At 39.2% G+C, this 12500-nt stretch overlaps 2 protein-coding genes across 2 annotated transcripts in view; one reads left to right on the top strand and one right to left on the bottom strand.

Annotated features, from left to right (window-relative positions):
• Positions 1–5031, top strand: part of LOC125041675 (out at first protein-like) — a 16624-nt gene extending 11593 nt beyond the window's left edge. The window contains exon 6 of the mRNA XM_047636841.1: positions 1476–5031. Coding sequence (XP_047492797.1) covers positions 1476–1634 — 159 coding nt within the window. The 3' untranslated portion in view covers positions 1635–5031. The remainder of the gene's footprint in view (positions 1–1475) is intronic.
• The window catches only part of LOC125041676 (myophilin-like), a 10952-nt gene continuing 2714 nt past the window's right edge, over positions 4263–12500 (bottom strand). The window contains exons 2-4 of the mRNA XM_047636843.1: positions 5942–6078; positions 5514–5718; positions 4263–5242 (exon numbers count right to left, since the gene is read on the bottom strand). Of these exons, the coding sequence (XP_047492799.1) occupies positions 5072–5242; positions 5514–5718; positions 5942–6078 (513 nt within the window). The 3' untranslated portion in view covers positions 4263–5071. The remainder of the gene's footprint in view (positions 5243–5513; positions 5719–5941; positions 6079–12500) is intronic.

The following is a 12500-nucleotide window of genomic DNA, read 5'->3' as shown; positions in this document are numbered from 1 at the left end:
CTCTTTGTCTCTCCTTCTCTCTCTTTGTCTCTCCTTCTCTCTCTTTGTCTCTCCTTCTCTCTCTTTGTCTCTCCCTCTCTCTCTTTGTCTCTCCTTCTCTCTCTTTGTCTCTCCTTCTCTCTCTTTGTCTCTCCTTCTCTCTCTTTGTCTCTCCTTCTCTCTCTTTGTCTCTCCTTCTCTCTCTCTCTCTCTCTCTCTCCTCCCTCCTCTCCTCCCTCCCTCTCTCCTCTCCATCTACTCTCTCCTCCCTCCCCTCTCTCATCTCTCCTCTCCCTCTCCCTCTCCCTCTCCCTCTCCCTCTCCCTCTCCCTCCCTCCCTCCCCCTCCCCCTCCCCCTCCCCCCCTCCCCCCTCCCCCCTCTACTTCTCCCTCTCCCCCCCTCCCCCCCCTCCCCCCTCCCCCCTCCCCCCTCTACTTCTCCCTCTCCCCCCTCTCCCCCCCTCCCCCCTCCCCCCCTCTACTTCTCCCTCTCCCTCTCCCTCTCCCTCTCCCTCTCCCTCTTTCCCCCCTTCTCTGTCCTTCTATTCTTTTCACCTTCATCATTACTTCTTCAAAAGGAGAGAAGCTAATTGTACTTACCTGATACAGTATTGCAACATTCAAAAGTTTTTCAAAATATGGCTTGACTTGGATAAAATTACCATGGAAAAAGTAGTAGGTCTGTTGGATTAAATCCTGAAAAAATATAGGATGGATTTAGCAAGCCTCATGGAAAACTTGAAGGCCAGAACAACTTAAAAATGCATTTATTTTGTATTGGTTGACATCTCAGTTTTATGCTGTTATTTAGGAAACAATACCCTTAAAACTATGAAAAGAATCATTGAAGCATTCATTAGGCAAGTGAAAATTATTATTAGGATGATCACTATGGATCAGATTTACTAGGAGTAGGTCGTTGAATAATGGTTAATAGTTAAAACAAATAAATGTGCTAGACATCAAAGGTCATATAACACTATGGTAAAGTATTGTGGCAAAAAAAGTTAGAAGTGAGTTCATGATTAGGATAAGTGGACAAAAGAAGGGGATGAAGAGGGAAAAGGAAATGGGGAGAAGAAAAAACATGCAAAATTAGTTGAGGTAAAGGCTGAGGTCCAAGTTATGGGTATTCCCCTAATGACTTAAACTGTTTAGCTTACTTTTTGGGCAAAAATTTTTTTTTACTGACCAGAAAATAGAAGAGTGTATCTTCAGTCATCAATATGTGAATTTTGTGTGGTTTCTCCTTGTTGGAATGACACCAATTGTTCCTGAAGGGTTTAGGGTGATTAGTAGCATGAACAAAAATCTTTACTCGCAGTAGAGGGGGTCATTCCCAAAAGTATATAGTGTAAATATATCAGATAAACTAAAAATAAATCAGATAAATTTATTTTTGTGGCATTCTCATGTTTTCTTCTTTTTTAACTTAGACAAGTGGATAAGTTGTGGTGCTGGGTGAAAATTACCTAAAACCTTTTCTTTTGATTTAGGTGTGCATTGCTTGGTATCCCTGTGGCCTGAAATACTGCAAAGGAAGAGACAACTCGGGTAAAGCTGTGTCCTACCGTTGTGGCATCAGAACCTGTCGGAAGTGCCGTAATTTCAGCTACTTTGTACCACAACGTCAGCTCTGCCTGTGGGACGACTAATGGGGTTGCATGTGTAATAGCCTTATCAGAATGATAAAAGCATTGGGTTTTTGATATAGTGACTTGTGAAAGGTTTTATGAGCCGATCACTCAATATTGCTGATTTATAGCATTTTGAGTGCAACATGGTTTTCTTCTATTAACACTGGTTCTTGGATTATAACTTGTATCAAAGCTTTGACAAACAGGGAAAAAACCCAAATATTTATTAAAGTGCAGTATTTTTTGTGAAATACTCAGAATCTATTATTTTTTATGGGCAAGTAAACACACAGATTTCATGACTTGTTACCATAATTGCCATGTTTTTGTATCAGTATGTGTGAATATGTACTTGGTAACACTAGAAATTACCAATTTTAATGTGTATTCTAATTGACAATCTTATTTGTAGGTAAAGGCTTTAACAAAGAGTTTGATAATATATTGTAAGACTAAGATTTATGTAAAAGCAAGTGAAAGCAAAAAACAAAATGTTTTCATTGTTTTTTACATCGCACTTTGATTGCCATATCTGTGCCATATATTCTCCAGGAATTTTTCTTCTTTATTCACTGGGGAAAACAGATAGTTCCTTTGTTTTTATTCCTAGAAAAGTCTTTGATGTAATGTCTTTGTATTTTTTCTTTATAAGTGTTTGGTATAGAACTTTAAATTTTGTTTTTTAATTCTTTGTTAATAAAACAAGTGCATTTTCCTGTATAGTCTTACTGCTTGACTATGTTTTTTTTTATAATGTGTATAGGATTAACATAGAGAAAAATTTAAATTTATAAAAGTTTACTTCTACAGTGCACATAAATAAGGTTTATTTAATTTTGTAAATAGTTTGAGCATATTGGTTATTAGCATTTTGTTTTATACTTTTTATATATACAGCAGGTGACTGTTAGTTACATGCCAAGTGCCATAAGCTTTTTTTATTTGCTACTTTTATAAAGTATTTTTTTATAGATATAAGTTTATGAGTTTTTCAGACCATTTTCTGTGGATATTATATATTCCTTATATACATTTTTACTAATGCATATACATACAAACAGAAGTCTAATTCAGAAGCAGCTGCTATATTATATAGCACTATAAGAAATTGTGAGTCTGTGAATTAAAATATTTCTTAAAAGTGGAAAGAAATAAAGAAGTACTGTAAAACATTCTTTTTTTCCTCCAGATCTCATGGTAATTGCTGGTAATGAAGCAATGAAAATATTAAAAGTTACAAAAAGTTTTAAAATGTCTTTCAGCATAAAATGGAAGTAATATGCTGTTTTGTAAGAATTGAGTCACAGATTCTGGAGAAAGCAACTTTCTAGCATTCTGTTAATCAGAAACGTGAAGCATCTGATTTGCCAGCCTGTGTTTGAAATAATCCTCAGTAGAGGCCTGTAAGATTGTAGTTTCATGCCAATATAGTGATTGGAGTAGAAGAAATTCTTAGTTTCTTACATGTGATACAGGGATGAGTTCCTGCTGTGGCAGTACTTTAGATTCTCTTGTCCTCTGCATTGCTTGCTTTTGACCAGTATAATCATAAGTTCAAAGCAAAGTCAAATTGAAATGATGACTGGAAGAACAAATATGAACAGAGTACTTTGATAAAACAAGAAAATAGAAAATTAGTAGTGACAAATAGTATAAAAATAATTTAACCATTTTGAAAATGGTTTTGCTAGGAAAGAAACTACTGAGACTGCAACTGTACTCGCCAAAATTTGGAACTTCGTCCAATACAAAGGATTTTATTGCACTATGGTGCATACATCAAAGAACAAGGTTCTGAAAAGTCTGCAGTAAGTTTTGAGAGAATTTCCAAGGGGTTATAATCTGACTGGGCTTTATAGTGAGGGTTTCTACCTGTAGAATATATTTTTTGGACTAATAACTTGTCAGTATACCCTGCAAGGTTATTAACAACTGAATCTTTAAGGATGTTTTGCAACTAATATTCAGTGAAAATCATGGATCATGAGCACAGTGACAATCTAATGTAGTATGCATTCATTTCCCTGGATAAAGGATAAGAACCAAAACATGACTTGAATTTAAGTACTACAGAACAGTGTTTTTGTAATAGTGCTTGTAAATCAAATATTGTTGCATCATTCTAAATTTAAAAGTACCATGAACATCATTAACATTTTTACATTGTAACTGAATCAATTATGTAATATCTGGATAACTAAAATGCAAGTTAGGAGCACAAGGAATTTTTAATATTTCAAATGCAGAGAAAAATGAAGGGAATAAACCATTTAAAGTCCACTTGCTTTCTAAATAAAAAAAATTGTCAACTATTCACCATTAGGGTAAGAAATCTTAGTTAATAGAAATCTTCATGGTGGTATATAGTAAATTTGATTGCTTGACAAAATTAAAGTTATTTTATATACATTTACTTCTACAAATCTATTAAGAATTTTGCATACAAGATACAACCATTTTCATTAGCATTTACTTCCATCAATTAATAATGTGCAATCATTATTGATCAGGTTACAGGTTCAAATGACACCTTTTTCCCGGTTCTAGCGTATGGTACTGACTCCCCTGTGGGTCCTGATAAAGGAGGATATACTGTATAGTAAAATCACTCATCCATGGGTCCTAAAAGGATAATAAATCCCTGAACAGTTTTGAACTTTTTATTTCATTTCCATACAAAATTTCTCTCAAACTGGAATGTGACAGCTCAAACAAGACTATAATTTCTCTATTAGGAAAAGAAAATAAAACTTCATACCACACATACAATGGTAAAGTAAAATAAAGAGAACATGACCAATAAAAAAGAAAAATGAAACAATATTCATTTCACTATATTGCTACGTATGAGCTGCAACTACGATAAATAAGGAATACTTTTCATATATATGAATTTCTTTTTCATAGAATAACATTTAAATACATTTTATACTGCATAATGTATAACACTTATATCTGTATAAATTGTACTATAATAAGCTTACAAATTAGTAAAATATGAAAAAAGCCTGGATGGATAATTTTTCTTTGATATTGTATCTACGCCTTTAGTTTTCAGTAAAACAAACGTGATGTGTATTGACAATGTGTCAATTTAGAAATGAGCCAATGGTGCTACTCATCTGCTTCTTTAAGCATTTTCTCTGGCCTTGAGACTTAGCTTCATTATTACCAGTTCCTATGCAATGAAATATAAATTGTAGCAACCTATTGGACAAGTAATACATATCTGATTTCATTCTTTTTTACACTCATTTCTTTGCCAAAGACTGCAGTTGTAAAAATTCCTGTTCTAATCATACCACTGCCAATGCATTTTTTTCAGTTTTTATTTTTATATATAAAAGAAATCCTCCCCGCTATCATTTATTGGAACATATTAGAAGCATGATGAATTATGTTGAACTACTTTTTTTAAAAAATGAAGTGAAAGTGAAAGTCTACAAAGATTGCTTTTACATGTGGCGAGTATTGCCAAAGGACATGCCAGACTGAGTGGCACCCTTGTTGGAGCCATACTGCAGGTTGACGATGCCCTCAGAAGCCCTGAGCTGCTCCTCGGTGAAGTGGCGGACATTCTTCTCAGACTCTTTTGGGCCAATGGAAGGCTTTCCAAACTGAGATCCCTGAAACACAAAAAATCATTGCACTCAAGTACAATTTCTACATAGACTTATCATTCATACAAATACTCTTAATAATGAATTCAATACTGCATATCCTGATGCCAAGCCCTTAATGGTTATAAGATATTTATTATCCAATAAACATCTCTACAAATAATGAATTGTACTCAGGACAAGTGTAAAAGTGTCATCACCATGCACTCTCCCTCTGAGAAACGGACAACCAAAATACAGACTACAATTACAAATGGCAACACCTAATTCTACATACCTTCCTGCCCAGAGACTGCAAGCAGATAACAACAGAGTTAAGGTTCTGTCGTTCCCAGAGGTCGACTGTCTGGAAGGTCTCCTGAGTGGGCACGCCGCAGGCCTTTGCTCCCTCCACGAAGGCGTTGATGTTTTCCATGCACTTGAATGCCATGGCGGAGGTCTGGATCTTCTTGATCTGACCGGGCTTGAGGGCGTTAATCACCCTGTTGAGAACAAAGTAAATGAGTGAGACTCCTCCTTTATCACTAAGAATAACGATGAAGAAAACTTAAAACAAATACATTACTTGATATCAATCCAAAGAAAGGTCAGTAAAAAAAAAAAAATCAGCCTTTTGAACCGAATTCTACAAGTCCGACCACAAATCAAGCGTCCTCTACCCTCAATCGTATTATTAAAGCGAACGTGCCGACGCCAAATACTCACTGGCACAACAGCTGTCCGTTCTTCAAGGTCTCGTAGAAATTGTCGGCGTCTCCAGACTTGCTGATGTCGGCGGCCGTGATTTCGCCGATCCATTCCAAGCACTCGGCGGCCTGCTCTTCGCTGTACTTTGCGTTAACCTATTGGAGAAAATATATATTGAGGAATCTGAGAAGAAAACAAGGAGCTGAGAGGATGAGAGTTACATCCTACATAATTTATTAAAAGGAATGCACAGACTTAATACTGAACTAAATTACATGACACGAGGTAATTCGGAGATACGTGAGAGCAAACAACGGAGTAAGGAAAGACGACCCAAAAAGAGTGCACTAGAGATGGGGAAGGAAAATCCATAGATGGTGCTCTATCTGCTTTAACCCAAAGCCAAAGGAATCTGATGCCAACAAACGGGGAAATTAACCTTGTTTGACTCTAGTGCACCTTTAAACAACAACAAGGGTCGAACTGTAATGTGCCAGGATTCACATTAGCGGCTATGAAATATTCGTTTTGACGCATCGTTTTGTATAGATCAATTATACAGTGTTCTAGGATCACAAACTGACAATAAAATCCAGCCGCGAATAAATAAATGACCCATAGCTGCTCTTATGTAATGTCCCAATAACAGGAAAAAATGTTTCTTCAGTTAATGTGAAAAACTAAATAACATGGCCCTTAACGCCATAACAAGGGAGCGGAGGCGAGGCCAATCCTCTTCCTCGCATTATTATATACGCAAGACACATTCATTAGCCAAGCAGAAAAAATAATTATTAACATTTTCCCTTAAAACAAAGAATAAAAGAAAATGGGGTTTAAAAAAGAAAAATACCAACAGAGAAACATGTAACCGTGCTCGCCTCCCCGCCGCCGCCACCATGTTCACAGGTGTTCACTTGGGTTCAGGCGAGAGATGACGTCATTCTCGCACTATGCAAGGGTACCTGAACATAACCTCGTTAACCCTAAGGCTCTAGACGACGCCCATCCACCAGCCTAACCATGGGTGTGCCAATGAGCCCACCCCCCCCTTACTCATCGAGAGATAGATGCAAGGTCTCTTTTTATTCTTTGGAAGATCCCGCATCATCAACATATACCATTAACCTCTTCGCCATTAAGCAGTAATACGATGTAAGGACCCCCTTAAGCAGCATGCCGTAAAACCGGTTTGCCGTCAGTACTTGCAAAGTTAACCCAACTACCCGCTCGCACCAGTAACTACAACTTTACAACGTACTTTTGTCTATCTCTCTCTTGCCTCTCTGTTATCTGTCAACCAGCGATTCCACACATCCGGCGCAGCGTCCCCCATGCAACAGCAGACTCCATTGTGAACAGCCGGATGTGCTGTCTCTTCCAAATGTCTATCTGCCTATATTGCTTCCCTGTCTGTCTGTCTATCTTCCATTGGCCGGATCTTCCTCTCTTTTACCATTCTTAACTCTTCTTCCTCCAGGACATCCTTAATACGCGATGACGTAATGACTGGTCTCCGGCAGAGGGGTTTGGGAAGCGCATCCTTTCCTCTCCTGTCACTCCTACTCTTCTTCTCTTCTCTTCTGCTATCTTTTCTCTTGCTCCCTCTCACCTAAGGGGGGGGGGGTTTAAAGGAAGAAGGAGAAAGGGGAAGAAACAGAGGGTTTGGAGGGGGGGGGGGGGAGAGAGAGGTGAGAAGAGAGAGGGGAAAGGGAAGGGAGGGAGGGGGGAAAGAAAAGAGGAAAAAAGGAGGGAAAGGGGGAGGAGGGGAAAAAGGAAGAGGGGAGGAAAAAAATGGGGAGGGGGGGAGAAGAGGAGAGAAAGATTTGGGGAAGAGAAAAGAGAGAGAGGGGAAAAAGAAAGAGAGAAGGGGGGGGAGAGAAAGGAGAGAGAGAGAGAGGGGGAGAGAGGGGAAAAGGAGAGTGAGAAAGAGAGGGAGGGGAAAGAGAGAGGAGAAAGGGGTGAGAGGGAAAAAGGGGAGAGGAAAGGAGAGGGGAAAGGAGAGGAGAGAGGAAAAAGAGAGAGAGGAAAAAGGGGAGAGGAAAAGAAGAGAGAGGAGAGAGGAAAAAGAGAGGGGAGAAAGAGGGGAGAGAGAGAAAGAGATGAGAAGAGGAAAGGGGAGAGAGGAGGGAGGGGAAAAGGAGAGAGAGGGAAAAAAAGAGAGAGAGAAGAGAGAGGAAAAGAGAGAGAGGAAAGAGAGGGGAGGGGGAAAAAGAGGGGAGAGAGAGGGGAAAAAAGAGAAGAGAAAAAAAGAGAGAGAGAGAAAGGAGAAAGAGAGGAGAGGAGAAAGAGAAGGGAGAAAAGGAAAGAGAGAAAAAGAGAAAGAGAGAGAAAGAAAGGGGAAAGAGAGAGAGAGAGAAAGAGAAAAAAAAGGGGGAGAAAGGGAAAAGAGGGGGAGAGAGAAAGAGGGGAAGGGGGAGAAAAGGAGAGGGGAAAAGGGGAAAGAAAGAGGGGAGAGAGAAAGGGAGAGGGGGAAAGAGAGAAAGAGAGAGAGAGAGAGAGAGGAGAGAGAGAGAGAGGGGAAAAGAAGGAGAGAAAAAGAGAAGGAGAAAGGAAAAGAGGAGAGAGAGAAAGGAGAGAGAGAGAAAAAGAGAGAGGAGAAAGAGGAGGGAAAAAGAGAGAAGAAAAAAAAGAGGGAGAAAAGAAAGAAAAGAGAGACGGAGAGAAGAAAAAAGAGAGAAAGAGAGAGGGAGAGAAAGAGAAAAGAGAGGGGAAAGGGGAGAAAAGAGGAAAGAAAGGGGGAAAGAGAGAGAGAGGGAAAAAAGAGAGAGAGAGAGGAGAGAGAGAAAGGAGAGAGAGGAGAGAGGAGAGAGGAGAAAAAGAGAGAGAGAAAGAGATGAGAGAGAGAAGAGAAGGGGGGAAGAGAGAGGGGAAAAAAGGAGAGAGAAAGAGAGAGGGGAAAGAGAGAAAGAGAAAAGAGAGGAGAGAGAGAAAGAGGAGAGAGAGAGAAAGATAGAGAGAGAGAGGAAGGAAAAAAGAGAGAGAGAGAGAAAAGAGAAGAGAGAGAGGAGGAAAGGAAGAGGAGAGAGAAAGAGAGAAAGAGAGAGAGGAGGGAAAAAGAGAGAGAGAAAGAGGAAAAGAGAGAGAGAGGAAAGAGAGAAAGAGAGAAAGAGAAAAAAAAGAGAGAGAAAGAGAGAGGGGGAGAGGAAAGAGAGGGAGGGGGGAAAAAGAGAGAGAGAAAGAAAAAAAAGAGAGAGAGAAAGAGAGGAGAGAGAGGAAAGGGGGAGAGAGAGGGAAAAGAGGAGAGAGAGAGAGAAAGAGTGAGAGAAAGGGAAAGAGAAAGGGGAGAGAGAGGGAAAAAGGAGAGAGAGGAGAGAGGGGAAAGAGAGAGGGAGAGAGAGAAAGAAAGAGAGAGGAGGGGAGGAGGAAAAAAGAGGGGAGAGAGGAAAAGAGAGAGAGAGAGAGAGAAAGAGAGAGAGGAGAGGGGGGAAAGAGGGAGGGAAGAGGAGAAAAAGAGAAAGAGAGAGGGGAAAAAGGGGGGAGAGGAAAGAGGGGAGGGAGAGAAGAGAGAAAGAGAGAGGAGAAAAAGAGGAAAAAGAGAAAAGAGAAAAAAGGGGAGGGGAGAGGAGAAAAAGAGATGGGGGGAGAGAGGGGAGGGAAAGAGAGAGAGAGAGAGAAAGAAAGGGGGGAGAGAGGGGGAAAGGGGAAAAGAGGGAAAGAGAGAGAGAGAAAGGAGAAAGAGAAAGAAGAAAGAGAGGAAAAAGAGAAAAGGAAAAAGGAAAGGGGAGAAAGAGAGAAAAAAAAGAGGAAAGAGAGAGAGGAAAGAAAAGAGAGAGAAAGGGGAAAAAGAGAGAAAGGAGAGAGAGAAAGAGAGAAAAAGAGAGAGAGAGAAAGAGAGAGAGAGAGAGAAAAGAAAGAAAGAGAGAGAGAGAAAGAGGAAGGAGAGGAGAGAGAAAAGAAGAGAGAAAAGAGAGAGAGAGAGAGAGAGAGAGAAAAAAGAGAAAAAGAGAGAAAAAGATGAAAAGAAAGAGAGAAAGAGGTGAGAGAGAGAGAGAGGAGAAAGAGAGAGAGAGAGAAAGAGATGAGAGAGAGAGAGAGATGAGAGAAAGAGAGAGAGAGAAAGAGAGAGAGAGAGGAAAGAGAGAGAGAGAGGAAAGAGAGAGAGAGAAAGAGAGAAAGAGAGAAAGAGAGAAACATGTCAAGATATGCATATAGGAATGCTTATACATATGCATACAGAATTATAAGTACAAACAAGAATACAAACATATGATATATATAAAGCATGGATACATATATACCAATGCGTACTCGTGTTTCTGCGTACGCGTATGCATACACACAAACCGGTCCATGTTTCTCATAAAGCAGAACCCCCCCCCCCCCCCCGGCTCAAATAACCGGCCCACCACCCCCACCCCCGCCCGCCCGCACCCCATACTCCTGATGGTGATAACAGAGTCGTGAGTCCTCCAGTCACGACTCGACCTACGGCGTGACTCATCGTCCTGCACTTACGAGGGACGTGACGGGGATAAAGACACACGTCTCAAGGTGGGGTTGCCACGCCCCCTCTGGGAGAGCTCGAGGGCGGGGGGGGGGGGGGGGTGACTGACTTAAGCCTACGATCTAAGGCTTTAGAAAACTGGCGAAATGGGTCATTTCAATAACGCTCTAACAAAGTGACTTTTGTATCCTACTTTACTGGCATAGTTTTATTGTCGTTACTATCATCATTAGTCCTATCATTATCTGTCACTATAACCATTATTATCTTTACTATCAATGACAAACTGATCATTTATCAGAAGTATGTATGTTATGATCATAAAGACTTTACAGAAGTCAGTAATGATATACAAAAGGTTAATAACGATGATCGTAACAATAAAAATAACCTTGCTTCAACTAAAAAATAAATACAATTAAAGTTCTTAGTACCAAATGTTTGAATAACCTCTACACTTTCACAACTTTAATGACAGATAACGTTTTTATCAATTCTTATCAAGCGTTATCTTCTAGTTCATAATCGACAAAAATATCCTTGCCAACGCCGATATTAAAAATAAATGTACGCCCACAAATCTCAGTCTAACCTAAACTAATAAACGTGATACAATTTACAAATGCAATTAAACATGAGATTCACTCCACTATCAGTTTAGGCACTGGATCTTATTTTCGATTTAAACCTGCCTCGCTCAAATACCACAAAATTAACACCTGTGACCTGCACTAACACCTGGGTCGTGGTCTGAAGCTGCTTTTCGATTGCTCGAATGTAGGACAGTTTGTTTAGATGTTTTGTGTACTGGTTCATAATCGAACATCATTCCTGTGCTTTCCAAACGTTTAAACCGGTAAATAATAGCAAATATGAAACAATTTCTTGAACACCATTTTAAGAATTACTTTGAGATTTTTACAGAGGAAATCATTTAACAACTACACCTCGAGCGCTTTCATTAAGAATTACTGTCATGAAGTTACAGTGGGGCTGGCTCTTCATTTTTCATATAATTGTTGCTTCAAATTGATAGCAATCTGCAATCCAATGCTTAAGAGTAGCATGACATTTTTTTTTAAGCTAAGGCAACACTGACATTCTTCATAATTATCATGAATCGTTAATGTGAAAAAATCACCATCAAAATATGAAGTCCACTGTAAACTACATTTCCGAACAGACAATTAATATATAATTTCCGCCACGTGATATAATTAACAAGGTGAAAACTGTCAATTGCAGTATCGCTTAACTCCGTCCATTATCCAAGTCATGCACTTTGTTTTGGTCTCGTGTCGAGATATCGATCCAACTCTCATGAAAATTATACCCAGAACCCAGTAGTAATACTACAGCATCGCTTGTGTAGTTCTGAATCAATAACCCTCTAAGTTACTCTTCTCTGGTATAGGTAAAGTTCTGACTAGCCGTCTTTAAACCGGAAAAAAATATATGCATGTGATAGAGCAAATAAATCTAAGAAACTTATCTTCTATGAACTTCCGTCGCAAATCAGAAATAACGAAGTTATTGGACACGCAAGTGTCACAGAGCCCCGAATGAAAAACTATCTCAATATTTTAAAAATCGCCATCCGATATCCTTTCCTACTTTATGTAAACAAAACAATGATACCGTTTTATTTTGGTTCATTTATTGTAATACTTTCATTTCGTAACTAGAAAAATTCCGCATAAACTTACATGAAGGTGATTTTCTTTCTACATTAAAATGTCTGACAATACACGAGTAATACCATCATAAAATCGAGTATTTACAGTAATTATGAAATTTCTTACTCTGCGCAAATCGATGTGTCTGGTCCATATTACGGGCAAGAGGGAACTGAAGAATTGCGCGCGATTTTCAAAATCAACAACGTTACCGCATGAACAGCGCACGAAACCTTTTGAAACTTTTATTATATACCACATGCGCGTGACATTTGTCACGAGAGCCAATAGCATTACAGGAAATGCTATAAACCAATCACATGCCATCATTTGCGCCACACGTATGTATAGTGGGCAAGGAGAGCAAATATACCAATCTCTGCTCAAAATGGATCTCAGGTGTGTAGGTTGTGACCCACATTATTATAGAGTTATATCTGATTATTTTGAAAAA

Source organism: Penaeus chinensis, chromosome 31 (genome assembly GCF_019202785.1).
Source record: "Penaeus chinensis breed Huanghai No. 1 chromosome 31, ASM1920278v2, whole genome shotgun sequence".
In the NCBI taxonomy this organism is placed as follows: domain Eukaryota; kingdom Metazoa; phylum Arthropoda; class Malacostraca; order Decapoda; family Penaeidae; genus Penaeus; species Penaeus chinensis.
Note: the sequence above shows the minus strand (reverse complement) of the source record. Positions and strands in the feature narration are given on the sequence as shown.